The sequence below is a fragment of the Bubalus kerabau genome, chromosome 10 (genome assembly GCF_029407905.1).
Source record: "Bubalus kerabau isolate K-KA32 ecotype Philippines breed swamp buffalo chromosome 10, PCC_UOA_SB_1v2, whole genome shotgun sequence".
Taxonomy (NCBI): Eukaryota; Metazoa; Chordata; class Mammalia; order Artiodactyla; family Bovidae; genus Bubalus; species Bubalus kerabau.
The window spans coordinates 13,884,268-13,903,894 of record NC_073633.1 but is presented as its reverse complement, the minus strand read 5'-3'; the positions used below and the strand labels follow the sequence as shown (position 1 = coordinate 13,903,894).

Genomic DNA, 19,627 nt, shown 5'->3' with positions numbered 1-19,627 from the left:
ATGTCGCTGTTAGTGAATTTACTGCTTTTCCAGATAAGAGATACAGGAATTGGGGCCCATAAAATCTCCTGAAAATATCACTGAGGGCTTCGTTCCCAACCTGCACCCTGAGCTCTTGTCAGAGGGTGTTGAAGTGAGCAGCTGCGGTGGTAGTGACTTCATCCTTGTAGAGGCAGATGGCAAGTGACAGTTTTTAGTTTCTGCTGCTGCTGCTGCTGAGTCGCTTCAGTCGTGTCCGCCTCTGTGCGACCCCATAGACGGCAGCCCACCAGGCTCCCCGTCCCTGGGATTCTCCAGGCTAGTCGTCAACAAAAACGAGAAAACTGAGGACGGTGTTGTAAGATTTCATAGTGCTATATGTGTTCAACTTAAAGACCTGTCCTTTATTCTTAGGTTGCATCCTTTCCCCTTTCTTGTTAAAATGCCTTTTTTCGTGAAATGATAATAAGAGGAGATAGTGGTATTTTTAGTGTCTTTATGTTTGCAACAGAGAAATACTGACTCCCAGTAACTTTTATGGCTTTTGTGTTACTGTCCGAAGTCCTAAAGTGTGGGAGCGACTCTTCTAGAATATGAGCAAGGAATGAGGCCTGGGTACATACACAGTAGATGCTCAATAACTGTTGTTCACTGACAGAAACAGAGTCTGTTCTGTGTTCACTAATCTGTGCTAGAAACCATGAGTTTCTTGGGATTTTGAAAGAGTAAAGGTTGTGGTAAATGCTGCTAAGTCTCAATCCTAGCATGAACTCTGCCCTCCTAGACAGCTAGAGCATAAATAGTAATTAATGCGGTCATCATCCAAAGAACCAGTAAGAATCATTTCAGAGCTGGCTGTCACTAAAACCAAGTTCTGTTTGGGCTTTACAGAATAAATTGTCATTGAAAAATTGAAAAGCCTTAGTGGGCAGCGTGATTTCCAAAGTAGAGATTCACCCAAGGGGGCATTCACGGGCAGAAGCCCTCGATTGGTGGGATGGCTAACGCTTTGTTGTGTTACACCGGTGTGTGAATGCTGCTCGGAGAGCCCTGGCTCTGAATGGCTAAGGGGCATTTTGGTGCCGAGGGCAATGTCCGGGCACCTGGAGAAGTCACGCAGGCCGGGGTAGCACCGCTAGCTTAGTGCTGGGGCTTGGGAGGCAAGGACCTGAGTTCTCCTTGGGCAGCGCAGCACGGGGGGCCCGTCCTGGTGTCTGTAGTCATCGTAAGCAAGACTTCACGAGAGCCTGATGCGTTAGAGTGAGAGTAGCACTCCCTGAATGCAGACACTGGGACAGAGCAGGTCTCTTGTTAACACAGGATTAACAGAACCTGCTGCGTGTAGGTAGGTAGTGGTGCGAGGGTTCAGGGTTAGGGGGTCAAGCCAGAGCTCCTCAGCTCTGTTCCGTGAATTAAGAAGGGCTCCTGGGAGGAGGGGAGCTGCACAAGCAAGGATGTCATTTGGAGGCTGTCTGAGCACACTCTTGTGCTCGGCCTTGTCTAATCAGCTGAGTGTCTGTGCTGGAAGGCTCATAGGACGTGGGTTTTTGTGGATCACTGTGTGGATGGCATTAGTGTTCTAGATGGATGTGCGGTTTCAGATGGCTCCCAAGCACACAGACTCTAAGAGCGAAGACTGAAATGTAAGCAGGCTATACAGCTTCCGTTTATACAGCTTCCGTTTTCTCCCTCTCGTCTGATGGGTTTTGTGCTTTATTTCCACTTTTCTGCTCACACAGATTCTGCAGGAGAGGGCACCATAGCAAACACTGTGCCGCTTCGACCTTTTCATAGGTTTTCTTTCTAGAAGTCGTTTTTTGGTTTTTTTTGGCCAATGACAGCCATTCCAAGGTGGCATCTATATTGCAGTAAGGAGGCTGATGACACTCAAGACTGCAATGTAAGACAAGGAGTGGACGGACAGCCTTTATCTTGTTGCCGTCTTGCTGTCAGGGTTGTCAGGTCAGCCTGCCTGACACGAGGCGAGCCTTCCCCTCCCCGTCAGCCCTAGACAGCAAGCCTGTGGTGTTTCCACTTGATAAGTGCTTGTCACGTGCTCCTGAATGTCTCACGGGTGTAAGCAAGCCGGCTTTTGAGGATTCAGCAACCTCCCCTCCTCAGTTGGACAGGGTTCGCAGTAAAGCAGCGGCCGAGGGTGATGGCTCCGGAGCGGGCCACGGAGCGCTGCTGCCTGGATCTGAGTCCCAGCTCCACCATGGATTAGCGGTGTAACCTTACTGACTCCCTCTGTGCCTTGGTTTCCTCATCTGTCAAATGATGAGATTAATAGTGCCAACCTTCCCAGATTCTCTCAAGGACTAAAGGACTCTGTAAGGGCTCAGCTGCTGCCTGGCACTTTGTGCTGCTCAGTGAGTGTGAACTGCTGCCGTAGTCCCTGCAGTGGCAACACAGCTGCACAGCTTCCCTGGTGGCTCAGAGGGTGAAGCGTCTGCCCGCAATGCGGGAGACCGGGTTCAATCCCTGGGTCGGGAAGATCTCCTGGAGAAGGAAATGGCAGCCCACTCTTGTACTCTTGCCTGGAAAATCCCATGGACAGAGAAGCCTGGTAGTCCATGGGGTCGCAAAGTGTCGGACACGACTGAGCGACTTCACTTTCCCTTCACTCTTTCATAGTTACTCTAACAGTTATCATTCCAACCATTAAGGGGTTCTAATCACCTGTATAAACCTCCACCTTTAAAGTATTAGTTGCAAATGTGGAAAATAAAGGGAGGGTGTTTACAGCTTAAACTCCATGTCATCTTTGTTTGGAATCTACCATTTTTACCATAGCAGATCTTTCCAAAAGGTTCTTCCAAATATGAGAAGACTAGAAAGGAAATGGGAATCACAGATGACCTGTGAAGCTGGTCAGCAGCATAGTGTGAGAAAGGGGCTGTGTCACGGGCACTGAGTGTGAGTTTGAAGGGGACGTGGAGACAGAAGCCAGGGAGCAGAATACACTCCTCCCTGCTCTCCGGTTTATGCTCCAGCGGGAGTTCCTCTCAGCCAAAAGTTTGTACTTGGAGGCACCCAAGAGACCTTGGGACCAGCGCTCTTCTTTTATGGGACAAATGCATGTTATGTCACAGTGAGAGTCCTGTGTTTACTTTCGTTGTCCACGTAGTTGGTTAACCACTTACTTATTTTTATTTAAACATTTTACCCACGAAATTGAGCTGCCTCTTTTAAAACAGAGTGTAAGGGACCGAGCTCAGCCTTGCCTTGGTGACTCTGGAGACATGACTGTGGGGTGTCTGCAGAGCCCCTGCACATGAGGAGCAGACCATTTCAGGCGGTCATCTCTGGGAAGAGAAGAGCTAGATGGCAGACTCGGTGGGCGGGCACCGGATGGTCTGACACGGTGCGCTCCTCCAAGCAGCCTTAGTACCGGACCACGTGCCTTGGGGTGTTATGCAAGTGAAAAGATCCCTAGCTAACAACAGTGGGTGACTTTCAGATAGCTATTAGCGACTGCCAAAATGACTTCCAGCTGTCAGCATGGAAGATGACTTTGGAAAAAATGAGAAGTTAGACAGAAAGGAGAGGTAAGCATGCAGATCAATGTTAACTGTTAACTAGCAGGCCTAGGCCTGTCGTGTGTCACTCTGTATGTCAACTGTAGGGCCGCATGGTGGTCGCAGACTTAGAGCCACATAAGTACATGTGTTATTCCTCGCAGGAGCAGGGCATCATCTCCTCCCTTCCCCAACTGCCTCCCCCCGACTCCATTGGAGGTTGACCTGTGACACCGCCCTCAGGGCCGGAGTGGGTGTCCTCCTGGGCCGTCAGCAGGTCTACCTTCCCGCCTTCGGTGCCAGCACTTTCTGTTGGCCTCTCCATTCTCCGGGCTTGCGCTGCTGGACACTACCTTACTGCTTCTGCAAGCTGCGTGGTCCCCCGCCCTCCTCGTCTCCCCTCGTCCCCTACCGCCACCTGCCGTCTTGCCGAACTTCTCCAGGTTTACCCCTGCGCCGCTCCTCTGCTCCCTGCTGGCACCCTGGGCAGTGCCCACAGTCAGCCTCAGTGCATCTGTACAGGTTGTGGCTGCAGCCAAGCATAGTTGGAAACAGTTTCAGAGTTTTGAGGCTAAATGATCTAGATTACTGAAGACTTATCACACTTAATTGACTTACTGCTTTTTTTTTAAATGTGATCTCCCAATAGAGATCTATTTTTGTAGCTAGAAAGGAGATTTTCAGCACTTGCAGTCTCATGATTTGGTCCCTCCACATGTTTCATTAGTAAATGTGGCTGGTGTGCTGTTGGCCAGAATTGCCAACCCCTAGGATTCATGTTATTGAATGAAGCTTTTCCTGCAACCATTTTAAAAGCATGGCAAGAACTTAAAATGGCTTCATTTTAAAATGTAACGAATCTACATCACAGCACTCTATCTTTTCATTTATCCAACAAATATTTACTGAATGCCTATTACATGTCAGACATTGCTCCAGGCAATTGGGACACATAAAGAATAAACTGCACCAAGTTCTCTGTCCTCATGGGCTTTACATTCAAGCTGGTGGTGACAGACAACAAACCAAATAATTATATCGTGTGTTAAAAGTGACGGGTGCTGTGGAAGGAACGAACAAAAAGCCGGGGCAAGACAGGCTGGGTGTGCTGGGGTGATGGGGGTGGGGGTAAACCGCAGTATTAAATAGGCTCTCAGGGCAGGATTCAGTGAGAAGAGAGTCAACCCAAGACCTTTAAGGAGATGCAGGAGTTAGCCACATGGGCAGTCAGGAAGCAGCGCTCTCCCGGCCGAGGAACGGCTAGAATGAAGGCCAGCAGGCTCTGCCAGTGGAGGAAAGGGGGCTCGAGCAGAAGGGCAGGTGTCAGAGATGATCCGAAGATTTTTGACCTCAGCAGCTCTGGAATGGGACTCCCATTTACTGAGATGAAGCCCATGGGACAAAGACCGGGTTTTGAAGTGGGGAGTAGGAATCAAGAGTTAGGTTTGGGCATAGTTTTCAAGTATCTTGTTAGACATCCAAGTGGAGATCAAGTGGGCTGTTGGATATGCAACTCTGGAGCTAAAGTTAAGATCAGGGTTCAGGAGATGTCAGCCCAGAGGCAGTACCTAAAGCTGTGGGATCAAGTGTGATCAACAAGGACAATGTAGAGGACGGAAGACCAGGCCTTGGGCCCTCCAGTGTTCAGAGACTGAAAAGGTGAGGAGGAACCGAGAAGGGAAAGTCAGCAGGCCTTCCCACCTTGGTTTTCCTTTAATCCAATGTTGTCAGAACTTGTGGACTGAAGCTGTCACTCCCACTAAGCCTGGAATGCTCTCTGAGGTGTGTCCCAGAGTGGAGCTGGGATGCCGGGAGCCAGTCATTCTCCTGTCTGATTCGTCTTGTTATCGAGATGCCCGCCTGAGATGAAGGGGCAGGGGTTGCCTCCTGGCAATGTGCCCAGTGAGAGACGCTCGCTCAACAGACCAGCATTCAGTTTGAGTCACAGGGCAGACCTGGTAGGGATAAACATCACCAGGTGGAGTTTTTTTTTTTTTTTTTTTAAGCTGTGTTGAATGGGAAATGAATGTTTGATAGTTAGATGGTTTCCTGCTAGGTTCTTAAATGAGTCAGTGGCTGTTTGAAAGCCAGAAATAAGTTGAACTCTTGACCTCTGTTACCCAAGGTTAACTTTGTCACTCCCATCAGAGGTTTATGGTAAATGCGGAGATAAAATTGTGGCAGAAATCCAGAAGGAGCCAGCATGTCTGCCCTCAAGGGGCTTAGAGTCCTGCTAGGGCATTACTCTGTCCCAGGGCTGAGAATAAAGCCTGCTACTTACTAGGCAGCTCAGTACATTGAGTTGAATAAATACACAAAAGTACCACAATGAAGAGCTGAAGAAGGGTGTACACGGGGCAGTGGGAACACAGAGAATAACATTCTGGCAGGAGTGGTGACAGATGTCACACAGGTAACACGTGAGCCGGGACGTGGGGCGTGGGGGGTATTTCCAGGTGGATGAGTGCCCAAGGGTCAGCATGAGTGACACCCCTTGCTTGCGGAGTGGGCACTCCCCAGGATGACCTAGTTGGAGCCCACATCTATTGAACGATGCTGTGTCTGCTAGGCCCTGTCTGCTGTGAGCTCTCCAGAGATCCTAGGATATTTCAGAGCTTTAGAATGAGCGTGCTACAACCTGGTGCTGGCTGAGGGCATCGTTTCCTGGGGGCTTCTCCAGACTGCCGGTAGCAGTAACAGACGGCCGTCTTTCCTTCCTGTCCTTAGAAATTTTTCTTTGCGAACTGAGGTCTACTCGGTCTTTACCATTTAGTCTGGAAGCCTGTCTGAGGAGGAAACAGGAATATGATGGCCAAAGACGCACTTGCTGTTCCGCAGAGTAACAAGTGCGTTAGTGCTGGTTCTCCCTTGTCGGGCCAGGGAAGAGGGCCTCCTTCTGGACAGGCAGTGGGCGACCCACAAAAGGCAGGCCGCCTGGAGTCCGTCCCTCGGCCAGCAGGTGTGAAAGCGGGTGGTGGTCCCGTGACAGAGCCGCAGGAGGGCTGGCACCGACACAGCAGGGAGACTGGGAGGTCACCGCACACCCTTCCCCATGCTTCCCTCACCGGCTGTGAGCGGCGGTGCAGACTCGGCTCCCCCATTTCAATAGCATCCCCTACTCTTAAAACTAGAGGTGGCCATCTTCAGAGCAAGTAAAACATTATTATTTTATTGTATTCAGCAGCTTCTGGTCTTTCCAAAATTGGGGGCTTGGCGGGATTATGGAGGTTTCCCCCCTACCTAAGGGATTTGATTAAAACTTATATTTGATAACATATTATTTGATTTCAGGGCAGCAGTAAGAAAATCCCCTAAGATATATAATTTTGTGGCTGGTCTAATCATAGTCAGGGCTGTTGATCAGGAAGACTATGGCTTTACTTTTCCCAGCGTGTTTCATTCATTTTCTTTTTTAGCACCTTCTTTGTTTTAGGCACTGGAAGCTCAGCCAGGAGACCCAGCTCCCACCCTCTCCTTTTAGAGCTCATGGAGTCTAATTATTTGAGTTAAACCAGAGCCGTATGTGTATGTCGCCCACAGACTAAGATTTCTCTGTAGCAGGCTAGAACTGCTGGGCATCCAGGTTGAGTCTGAAAGCTCCTTCCAGGCCAGGGAAACTCTTACTAAAATGCCACAGGGACACGGTGGATGTTGCATTGTGACTGCTGGTACCCATGACAGCCAGCATCTTATGGTGGGCTTCAGTAAACTGTCAGGACTGTCTCTAACCTGGGCTGGGGTAGCATCTGTAAGGCAGTCCAAGTGACTGGCCATCACTTCCGTTAATGTCTTTCTTCCCCAGATAAGGCTGAATCACCCCCCAGTGACCCCATGGTGAGCATATGCTGGCACCTTCTAGTCTTCCTGGCACAAGGAACTGAGGCTGTTAGAGAAAAGACGGGCTGCAAGGGGGAGGGTCTCCCAAGGCTGGGGAGAACTGTAGCTACTTGGGTACCGTCCCGAGTGGAGCTGCTGCAGGAGCTATCGGCTCTCTCCACTGCCAAGTTTCCTGGAGTGGCTGCTGTCTTGAGCAGTTGTCCAGCATCCTCCTCGATGCCTCTCCTCCCCCTCCCAGCTGGGCCTGCTGCAGCTCAGCCAGGCCCCAGGAAGAGAGGCCAGTCAGAAGAAAAGCAGATGCCCACTGGCCTAGTCCGTTTCCTCTGTCACCCTCCAAACTCACGCACACACTGAAGGTTGATGCAGTAAAAAGCAAGGGGATGAAAAGGCCCCTGGGATGGGCTGGCCTCGCTGCAGAAGCTGCTGCTTTAATACTTCCAAGGGGGAGAGACCAGTGTCTGCGTGGCTCTTATGTGAAACTCAGTTCAGAGCACACCCCGCCCGGGGTCCCTGGGGCACTCCAAACGCAGATGAGGGGAGCCACGCCACATTTGCCGCAGACTTGGTGTATGTCTTACGGCGTGTCTTGCCTGTGGTCTGATGTGCCCATTCTGTCTCCGTAGCTGGTGTCATCAAGCCTGTTTGGACTCTGAGGCACATGTCTACTTCTAGCCGCTGGGGTTCACAGGCCTCGGACGGGCAGTGTGACGGGGAAGCCAACCCACCAAGAGGCTGCATCTCTTTTCCTGCCGGGGTGGTTCATTCTTGTTGACTGGCATCTGCCAGAGTTACATTACTCTTTCTCCTCCAGGGCACTGTGGTTCAGGAAAACTCTATTGAAGAACAAGCTGCCCTGACATTAATAACGTTTTATTAAGAGTCTACTCGGTGGCAGGCACGGTTCTGAACCCTGGCTTTCTAGTAGTAAATAATATGTCCTGCCCTTGTGGAGCTTAGTTTAGAATGAAGATGGACTAAAAGTCAAAATAAGTGAAGTATCAGGTTGAGCCACATGAAACCACCATTTTTGTAGGTTAAAAAAAATGGACAAATAGTTTCATATGACAAGGTAATAGATTGTTACCAAGTTCGATGCAGGATACAGGATGCTTGGGCTGGTGCACTGGGATGACCCAGAGGGATGGTATGGAGAGGCAGGTGGGAGGGGGGGTTCAGGATGGGAACATGTGTACACCCGTGGTGGATTCATGTTGATGTGTGGCAAAAGCAATACAATATTGTAATTAGCCTCCAATTAAAATAAATAAATTTATATTTTAAAAAAAGAAATGATACGGAAACATACTGAAGCAGGGAACGGGGATAGCAAGTCAGGGGAAGGGAGGCGCTTGAAACTGTGAGTAGGTGGGACCTGAAGACAAGGAGGTGTCAACCGAGGGGAGCATGGCGAGAGCAAAGGCTGGAGCAGAGAGCGGGGGCGAGAGAGGTGGGCGACAGAGAGCCGACACAGAGGACCGCAGGGCTGTGGACTTTCCTCAGAGCTGGGAAGCCTTTATGGGCTTCTTGAGAACTTTACTCGGAGGCAAAAAGAACCTGCTGGGCTGGTGGCTGTGACTAGGGGACACTTGTTAGCGCCTGGAGACCGGTGCCCCAGGAGTAGTGGGGAGTCAGGACCTTGGGAAGTGAGGAGCCTGTGTGGCCACCTGAATCACGAAGCTTTCTGGAATTCCTTTAGTAGAAGAGTCTTTTCTAAATACCTAGCGGGATGACAAATGTCTCTTCTCGCTCACTTGAAGGCCGGCAGTTTTCTCTCACGCTCAGTCATGTGTGTTCATGGCACTGATCGTGCTCCGTTCGGCTCTGTCGTGTTCAAGGAGCAGAATCCTCGCAGCCAGGCCGCCCAGGTGGGGACACAGGTCATGTGCACGGGGGGGCTCACAGATGTACCGTAGCCACTTCCTGTCACCCACCTGTGGGGACTGCCCTGTGGGCTTATAATCAAGCTGGAGCTTTCAAAAGATTCTTAAGCATGGCACCCTTTTATGATAGTCTCCCTGCTGTTCACAGATGGATTGGCCAAGAGCAACCACAGGATTTTAAGTAGGCCTGAAGCACTTGAGGAACCTCACCTGAGCTACCAGTAAGGGAACAGCTCAGGAGAAGTACAGGGGTAAATGTACCTGACTGTGCTGAAAAAAAAAAAAAGGGGTCCGATGATATTAGAAGATTTCCCAGAAGGACCTGCGATAGCCACATGACTGTGCGTCCTGCAGAGAGTCAGACGCAGCTGAGCACTGAACAAGCCAGAGCCCAGCACAGGGCAGCAGAGCTGCTAGGTGACTGCAAATCCTGCTCACCCTGGCCCCTTCACGTTAACATGCGTTCATTCACTAATTGGACTTAAGCCACATAATACAAATGACATGTGCAATTAATAATTGGAGCCACAATTCAAATACACACACACTGGCCTTTTAAAAGAAAGAGCAGGTAATGCTCCCTTGCCCCCGGCTGCATGCCTCTGCATCCTGATACAGGTCCCGGTGAGGGGGACTCCCCAGAAACTCAGGACCTGAGGGAGGAGACTGCCCAGGTTCCCTGTGCCTGGGGTGAGGTTTCCTAGGGAACGAGGTGGGGATTAATCAGGATTTATCATAGGCCTTAGAGATACAAAAGAATTAGCTCAGTCATCCTAGATCCCCCCAGCTGAGTTACATCTGTTCAGATGGAGAGTCCTTTATTCTTTCAAGGGTACTTTTTTGTAGCCTGGCCTTTCCCCTGATTATTAAGTTAGTTGCTCAGTCACGTCCGACTCTCTTGCAACCCCATGGACTGTAGCCCACCAGGTTCCTCTGTCCATGGGATTCTCCAGGCATGGGTTGCCGTTTCCTTCTCCAGGTCAGTAAAGGTAAGGAAAGAGAATTGAAAGTCAATCTTAAATTAGGAGGATAGAACTGCTATTCCAGTGTATCTAAAACACAGGTCTTTTTGTCTATGAATTAATAATCTTGGTTATATAGATATCATTTTTCAAAGAAAACTGTCTTTTCTTGCTGCATATACCACTGGCCAAAAAGTTTGTTTGGGTTTTCATACCATCGAATGGGAAAACACGAATGAGCTTTTTGGCCAACCCAACAGAATAAAGCCGTCATCTTCTTGCAGCATCCTTTCTACCAAGAAAGTTTTGTTGGGTAAGCTTTAAGGCCCCTCAGTTTTCTTTGTCATCTTGGGATCTGGACTTCCTTATAAGCAGCTTCTGCTGTGTGAGGGTGAAGCAGGCGAGGCACCCTGCCCCACCGCGGCCCCGGGCTGGCAGGGAAGGTAACTCTTGATCGCACAGAGAGCAGTAAAGCTGCAGAGATAGTAAAATAGTGGGCCTTTAGTGTGTCAGTGTGGTGAGAGCAGCAGAATCGAAACAGAGCTTCTTAGTGTCTACTCAAAGCTGCACTTACTTAAAAGCAATCAGACAAAAAATTCTCATGAAGTTTGCATGTGGTTTCAGAATGTCTATGTAAATATAGAAATCACCGTCCTAGGTATGAGGTTGGTTGCTGGTGAATGCCAGCAAACTGACCCCTCATGGGCTTATCTTTCTTTAAAGCATGACACCCAAGTTAAGATCTGGTCTCTTGCATTTGACTCTTGTTCTCTGTGAATTCTCTGAGAATTCACATATTTTCTGCAGAAAGCCAGACAGTAAATGTTTTAGATTTTTGCAGGCCGCAGGGCCTGTACCACCCCGCTCACTGTGCTGTTCCTGCACTGCCATGGGCAGTCCATACATGAACAGGCATAGCTGTGTGCCAGTAAAACTTTACTTATAAGAACAAGGCCCCGCCTGACCTTAGTTTGCCAACCTCTGCCTTACTGCACGGAGAGGGCACTGGCACCCACTCCAGTACTTCGCCTGGAAAATCCCATGGACGGAGGAGCCTGGTGGGCTGCAGTCCATGGGGTCACTGAGAGTCGGACACGACTGAGCGACTTCCCTTTCACTTTTCATCTTCATGCATTGGAGAAGGAAATGGCAACCCACTCCCGTGTTCTGCCCTGGAGAGTCCCAGGGACGTGGGAGCCTGGTGGCTGCCGTCTGTGGGATCACACAGAGTCGGACACGACTGAAGTGACTTAGCAGCAGCAGCAGCAGCAGCCTTACTGCAAGACGAGCCCTATGGGAGGAAGTAGTAACAGAGTCACCTGCTTTCCTAGAAGAGAAATTACTAGTGGGTTCACATTCTGACACATACATACGAGGCTAAAGTGAAAGTCACTCAGTTGTGTCCGACTCTCTTTGCGACTCCATGGACTACACAGTCCATGGAATTCTCCAGGCCAGAATACTGGATCTTTCCAACCCAGGGATCGAACCCAAGTCTCCCGCCTTGCAGGTGGATTCTTTACTAGCTTCCATAAGGGAAGCCCCGAGGCTAAAAGTATTCCTAATAAAGTGACTATCTTGATCAGGCCAGGTTAGTTGCACAGAACAGTATTGACACTCGCAGAGTCTGGTCCTGGAAGCAGACTCAGTATCGTTCTGCTACTGCAGCCCGGACCCCACAGCCCAGAGCAGACACATCAGATAACCATCACATAGACAGTACCATCACTCACTCACCACGGGGTTTTCATCTGTTCTCTCTTCTGCCCCTCAGGCCTCTTCCTCATCCTGGGCTTGATACTCTACCCCGCTGGCTGGGGCTGTCAGAAGGCCATAGGCTACTGCGGACACTACGCGTCGGCCTACAAACCCGGAGACTGCTCGCTGGGCTGGGCCTTCTACACCGCCATCGGGGGCACGGTGCTCACCTTCATCTGTGCTGTCTTCTCTGCCCAAGCGGAGATCGCCACCTCCAGTGACAAAGTACAGGAAGAAATCGAAGAGGGGAAAAACCTCATCTGCCTCCTTTAGTTTGGAAGAGACATCAACGCCGTTTTCTTGCTCGCCGTAACCTTGTGAAACACTTCACTTCTGGTTCCGTCATTTGGGTCAAGTGAAGAACTAGCCTTTACCTACCGAAGCCACATTCCACAGCCTCCCAGGACCGACGGCAGGCTGCGTCCAGCCACGCCGAGCACTGCAGGTGAGGGCCACAGTGCAAATCGTGAGAGATGGAACGAAAAAACTGCACACAAGCCCTGACGTGGAGTTTCGTTCCGTCGGACCCCATCTCCCCGCCAAGGCTCAATGAAGGATGATGATCTGACGTGAAAGCAACAGGTTCTCTGGTAACAGAAGGGACCACAGGCCGGATCTGTGGGCGGTTTTAGACGCGTGTTCCTGCACAGGCTGCGTGCCCGCGGGCATCTCTGCCTCCGAGTGCGGTTGGGGCGGGGGCTTTGTTTCCTCTCGTTCTTTCACACTGTCTCCTCTGGGGTCCACAGTGAAGACCATACATTTACCGGGGACATGACGTGCGCTACAGGGCACACACCAAGACACTGCCTCTTGCTTAGCTGACCTGAGCAGTCAGCAGGGACAGTGTGGAATTCTACTGTGGGACTTACTCTAGGCTGAACTCCAGAGTCAGGTGGGTCCACTTAACTCTGAGTGTCTAGAAATTTGAGGAGAGAAAGGATGAGGACCTGTCCCACCATGAGAATAAAAGCACAGACAGACTCCTATCAGTAGAGACAGAGTCACTCCACTTCCCAGGCGTAGCACCAGTACTGGCCCAGTCTCCTCTGCCACCAGAAATCCTGTGTTTTTCCCGAGGGCTAGGACTGCGCTTTGACTGCCGGGGGAAACCTCGGTGTTTCCTCCTTCCAGGGGCCCAGGTCTCCAGGCTGCTGTGGCTCACGCAGAGAGCATGACCGAATCCCAGCCCTTGCAGGGAGACCTTTCCCCGCTGTGCGGTAACCAAGCGGCACTCAGCCGTGTTCCCGCCCTCGGCAGCAGCAGATGACAAGGAGCTGGTCACAGGAGTTATGTTTCTCTAGTTACTGGTGTTGGTCCTGGATGCAGACTCAGATAACATTAAATTGCTCTAACCGGTGAGTTTACAGCAAAGGCTTCATTCTCAGGAAAGCATAGAGTAGAAGGTTCATGCAAAAAGGAGAGCTCAACCAAGCTCCTAGCACCTGCCTACAACTGTTTACAGAAAGAATGAACCACCACTATTAAAAAGGATCCAGGGGCTTTTAATCTAGTTTCTATAAGTCACCAATATAACTGATTCAGGAAAATGGTTTTAGCCATCACTTCAACCTTACCCTGGAATGATCAAAGGGACCAAAAGAAACCTAGTCTGGTATTACCCTGAACTTCAGAATTGCGGGATGCTACAGAAACACTTCCTTACAACTTAAGCAAATGGGATGGATCCACCAAATTTCTGGAAGGATTAAAAGTAAGGGTCTCTTTAGGCTTATGAATCTTCTTACTTGAGGGCTTGCTTTGTTTTGAAAATTTAACAAATAACTAATGAACCTTGTTTGGGTGAGGTATTGTGTGCTAAGCGCCACCAGGCACAGAAGAATCCTGATTCAGATCTTACAACCCTGCCCTGAGTAAATCATCTTAAAGCTGTGTGAGTCTGAAAACCATGCCTTGCTGCAGAACGAGTAATTGCTTTATATTAATACATAGATGGGATGAAGAACTAAAGTTTTATTCCCATCTGGCCGTCGGCCTGTGCCAGAAACCATTTTATCTCACAGATTATGACCTAAAGGGCAGGAGAGGTATGGGTGGGGAACCAGCCTATAATGAGTTCACCATTCTTAGACCAAAACTGAGAATAAGCAAAGTGTACATCTGTGACTCTTTTGAAAAGCAAAGGGGTAAATATGTGTGCTCACGGCAGCCTGCCATCCGGACTCGGGAAACAAGACCCGTGTCTGACATCACACAGAAGGAGGTGATGGCGGCCACCGAACAGGGCTCCTGTCCCTGCCGGATAGGGACGCACAAAGTCCTGATGCCATCATACTTATCCCTTTTTAACACTAGGAAATTAATTTAAAAAAGAAAAAAGCAATTCCAAAAATAAAGTTCCCTCCACCAGGCAAATAATCTTGATTAAAAATAATACACATTTTTTTCACAAGATTCACTTTTCCTTCTATACAACATAGAGAATCTATGTTATAATGCTGATTGTATACTCGCACTCTCCTCCCAGAAAAGTCGTAAGCCTAGAGGATCCTCTGAGCAGGTCCATCATCTTTACTGATTGCTTGTCCACTACGGTGGGGTGGAGGTATATCCCTAGATCACTCTAATAACAAGTCATAAGTGAACATGTGCCCTCTCTTGGCCAGAAGAAAGTCAGTTGACAGCGTTTACTTCATTGGTCTGAATGTCACAGAAGACCAAAAAAAGTACATGCACACATACACAAAACCGCAAACCACTAAAAACTACTTAAAACACTGATTTGTCAAGCAGAGCACAGATGAAATCTCTCTAGCAGAGAGAGAATAAAAAGGTGGGCCTTTTGAACCTGCAAGTCCCTTTAGCCAGGCTTCAGTTGGGATAAATGGAATATCAAAATCTTGCTAGCCTAGATGAAAACTGCATGGCTGTTTAAAAACCACTGAATGGGAGGAATGTGTTAGAAACAGATTGAAAACAATTAGACAATCATTGACCTACATCTATTTTTCTAATACATTTCTATCAATCACATAATTGCCTCAGTCTAAGAATCTAATATATCTGGACCATCACTACTACCAGAAAAAGTCTTATTTATTTTTCGCCTGCATTTGTGCTTCAAGTTTTGTGATGGGGCTGGGCTTCTCAACGAACTCCAAGAAGGCAGAAGTGTTTGCTTTGGATTCTGTGGATTCTTTAAACCTGTGTGCTAATTCAACAATCTTCATGAATTGTGTAAGGGTTTTTGTATACTTATCAAACATCTGTGGTGTAATGATCTTTGTGAAACATGTATTCTGTAAAGTGCCATAGTCCTTTTTTTTAATGTGTGTAGCATATTTAAAATATATATATATATATATATATTATACATACACGAGTCTGTGTGAGAGATGTGCAATAACAAAGGTGTATGTATGTTCTGTTTTTTTGGGAACTGGACAGGAGTCAGAACAGAGACTGTTTCTGTTTTGGCAAAGGAGAGTTAAAACATTTTGCCTTCATGGCCTAGTCATTAACCCAGAACAATTCTAATGCTACACAGACCTATGTGAAGAAAAGACTGGTATGAAATCATCTTTCCCTGGGTCTGAATTAATCACTAGACGTATGTGAAAAGGTAGGCCGGCCAGCCAGGCCCAGGTGACGCCAGGCTTTCATGTGAAATGTGAAGCTGCCATGTTGCCTCTTCTGTTAGCGTGATAACTAGTAGTTGGTACATAATCACTAAGGAGCTATTTCTTAACCTGCTTTGATAGACCACGTTAATGCTAGACCACTATTTAAGGGCTAATCTCACACCTTCTTAGCCATAAGGGTCTGCTTAGACCAGACCTCTCTGTGCAATAACATATGGCCCCTGGAAATCCCAGGCCTGCATTTGTACCGGGGCAGCACAAGAAGGGCACGACTGGGGTTTCTTCTCAGACTGTGGTGAAACGCCTTCCCAGGCTGGGGGGGTCATGAGGTGCTCTGGAGGAACTTGGCACCACTTGATATTATTCAACAGCCACTTGAGCCAAATGTAAAACTGTGTTACCGCTGACGGACTCAATCAGAGCCTTCGAATTTCTGGTCATCCTATTGTAAACATTATTTGTCTAGCATTGATTAGGTTCCTGTGCATATGTATTTTCACCACATGCTCCCCACCCTCCCCAGATATGAATTAAACCAGATTTTGCAAACTTATTCTGATTCTTTCAAGTCTCATTATATTGTTTCAATATGATGTGTATAATCTGATCAAGAAAATATCTACCAAATTTTAAACATTAACATATGTGATACTGGTGATAAGATATTCAAGTATTTTAACTCTGCCATTCACTAATAACATATACACCTACCTGACGTTAGCTTTAACATGAAGTATATATTTCTTCCCCTGAGAAGCACTGATGTAATTATAAATAGGAAAAAAAAATATTAAAACCCTCTCATATGCTACATAGTTATCTAAATTTTGAAGAAATATGGAAATACTTCAAAGTATTGTGACTATAATGTAAAGAAATGTGTACAACAAAGGAAAGGTCAACTGAAGGACACGTTCTCCTCTTCCAACAAGAATACCACGATTAAAAGCCCATCATGGAGCAATACACATCCACAGTTCCTGAAGGTACTCCTGCCCAAAAAAAGCTTCATCTAGAAACAGGACTCCACTTACAAATTCAAGACACAAACAACCCTTTTCATAAACTCTTATTCAACTCTCCATATCATGTGAAGAACTTAGAACATACAAAAATAGCTTTATTTTCTTGATCTAGGGCCTGTGACAGCTGAAACTACTGTATGCTTTGGCTTCTAGGCATTCGAGACATTTTAACATTCCTGACATGTGCCGGATTTCTAATAGGAATCAACATTAAAAGCTGACAAAATTACCCAAATCAATAAAGGCAAGTTTTTTCCAAACAAATTACAATCTAAATAATCCAAGTGAAATTGGACATTTTCAGTTGCTTTCTCAGCTGTTATTACATCTTTTTCAAAAGTTAATCCACAAGAGAAAGGACCCTGACTTTACATTTCAGCACAGGCTGGGCAACCCACACCTGTGCTTCACATTTCACACTGAGTTTTTACTTAGCAATTTTGCTACCAGCTTGATCTTCCATGGCTTGATCTTCCTGGAACACACTGCATTCAACTCAATCCTAGCTCACCTTAGAAATCTCTGCTTAACATAATAACAGTCTTGACTATCCTGGACATTTCCTTTAAGGGAGCTATTTCAGCAGTTTCCAATAATTCAGTACCTTTTTTTTAACTCCCAAACACTAAAGGGTAAGAGCCTCAAAGCAGATTTCTAGCCTCTTCCCCAAAGCAGCCAGTAACTGTCTTCATTTCAGGACCCCATCGGTTGCCTAGTCACACAGTTGTGGCCATCTGCGGGTGCCTCTGCCATCTTCCTCACTGCAGCTTCCTCCTCACCCTGGAGAGTTCTCCAAGGTAAGTCTTTAAGACATGACCTGCTCACTTTGCTTAGATACACAGGATGTAAATAAAAGCATAAATGAATAAGAGGAAGTAGTAAAACCACATGGAAAAGAAAAATCAATCAAATAACTTGTAGCTCTTAGTAGCTCTTTGACTTTTTATAGACAAATATCCTGAAAAATCTAGTATCTATACAAGCAGTCCACCAAGGGCATATGTTTGGGAGAAACCACTAAACTTTACCCTTAAGAGAAGGAAGCCCCAATGAAGGCAGGAGATAGTGAAGACAATGAGATGAAGAGACGTTAGGGAGAAAGAAGGGACAGCTTGGGGAGTGATGAGAAGCAGTTCGGGGAGTTAGGGGAAGGAGTCTAAGATGGTTTGGGCACTGGGCAGAACGCGGTGCTTTCCCCTAGATCAGGAATCCAGCAGGGACTGGGACCGTGAAGGCATGAAGGTTCAGCCTAGGCTGCCAATGTGAAGTCCCATGTGCAGCTAGAAACACACGGTGGAGAGAAGACCAGATGGGTGACACAGACTTGGGAGTCTTCAACATGGACAGGCAGTAAGAACTTTTAACCTTTATACATGTTTCATGGGCTGGTACTGCGCTAAGCACTTCTTTTTAATTCATTTATTCATTAAAACCTTATGAGTAGAAACTAATATCCTCATTTTATAGATATATTAACTGTCACCCAAGTAACTTAACTGAGGTTAAGTAATTTATCCCACATGAAAAAGCTGGTAAGTGGCAAAGCCCAAGTTCAAATACAGGTTTGACACCAAAGACTACATTCTCCAACAGCTGTAGTTTCTTTCTACCCATGAGAGAGAAAACAAATACAAACCCCAAGGGGACACCAACATCTCTGCATACTAAACTCTTAGAATAACTTCCAAATTTAACTCCAAAAAAGCCACACCATAAGATGACAACTGATGAAAACACTGCTCCCTTTCAGAGAAAAACCTGGTAATTTTTCATACTTTCCAAGATGACAACATATATCTCAATTTGCTCAATCTAGAGAACAGCATTAAAAATTCATCAAGTATATGACAGTGATAAAAAATGATAGTTTTATTATAAACAATCTCTGTATATAGCACAGGGAACTATATTCAATATCCTGGGATAAACCATATGGAAAAAGAATATTTTTTAAATGTATATATGTGTGTAACTGAGTCACTTTGCTGCACAGCAGAAATAAACACAAAATTGTACTTTTCAACTATACTTCCATAAAAAAATTATAAATAATCTCTCATCAAGAATAAGCAGCCATTATGATTACATAAGGGGCCTATTTTCTTCATAGCTAATATGACCATTAAATGAGGATTTGTTTGCAACTTAAGTTTCTCCAAACACACACACACCCACACGCACACACGCCAAGGATCACTGAGGAAGCAGCACTGCTGTGAGGAGCAGGCAGCAGGTACTTACCCACAGGTTGTGGAGGTAGGCGTTGGTCTGCAGATTTTCAAAAATACACGCTGTACTTTTTTTCTTGATTACTGAATTGTTTTCTAGAGTCCACTGTCCCTAGAGGATGGATATGAGTTACTGGAAATGTGGAAGATGGAAAAGAGAGAAGTGGAGAGAGGTGGCACCGGGTGGTGGAAGCAACCCCACACTTGCCAAGAGCAGGGGGCCTGCGCTGGCCGCCTCTCCCCTGCCACTGCCACTCACCGAGTGACTGGGGTGATTTCCTATTCCTCTAAAACGGGGCCCAAGAACAGAAATTCCAGCACAGGCTTGGTGTGAGGGTTAAGTAACCAACTTAAGTGAAGCATTTAGTACAGTTTCTGATATACAGAAAGTCCCCAATAGTATGTTATTTTTAGAAAAAAGTTAAAAGAATCTTCTGTCCAGACTAATATCATTTAGAGTCGATCTTAAAAATGAAGCGTTGTCCTAAAAACTGTGAAGGATAATATAACCTGTTGTTAAACCCAATCTAGTTTTTACCTAGAGAGCCTCAGTGGATTGGCTACTTTGGCCAACAATTTTTTTTCCATCTTGTACTAGTCATCTTTAGCTTAGGGCTTTCAGCAAGTAGAAGATTCCTCTGAAGATACAAGATACGTGGTCACTCCTATTTATAAACAAGGAGTATCAGCTGAGCCCATCATCTGTGGGAAACCAGAATGCTCAGAAAACCTTCCGATTATTTGTTAAAGCCTACTGATGGCAAAGCCTTCTTAGAAAAGGAACATCCAGTCACGACACAGTGTAAATAAAGATGGAGATGGAGGGCGTAAATTGATACAA

General features: G+C 47.0%; 1 protein-coding gene across 6 annotated transcripts in view; it reads left to right on the top strand.

Annotated features, from left to right (window-relative positions):
* Positions 1 to 16,081, top strand: part of LHFPL2 (LHFPL tetraspan subfamily member 2) — a 285,866-nt gene extending 269,785 nt beyond the window's left edge. For 4 of the 6 annotated variants that reach the window (XM_055536648.1, XM_055536647.1, XM_055536649.1 and 1 more), the window contains one exon: positions 7,300 to 7,758. In XM_055536648.1, coding sequence (XP_055392623.1) covers positions 7,300 to 7,688 — 389 coding nt within the window. In that variant the 3' untranslated portion in view covers positions 7,689 to 7,758. Of the gene's footprint in view, positions 1 to 7,299; positions 7,759 to 7,957; positions 8,137 to 11,950 lie in introns of those variants that run through there. The other 2 variants (XM_055536651.1, XM_055536653.1) reach the window with 2 other exon arrangements.
* The last annotated feature ends 3,546 nt before the right edge of the window (positions 16,082 to 19,627 follow it).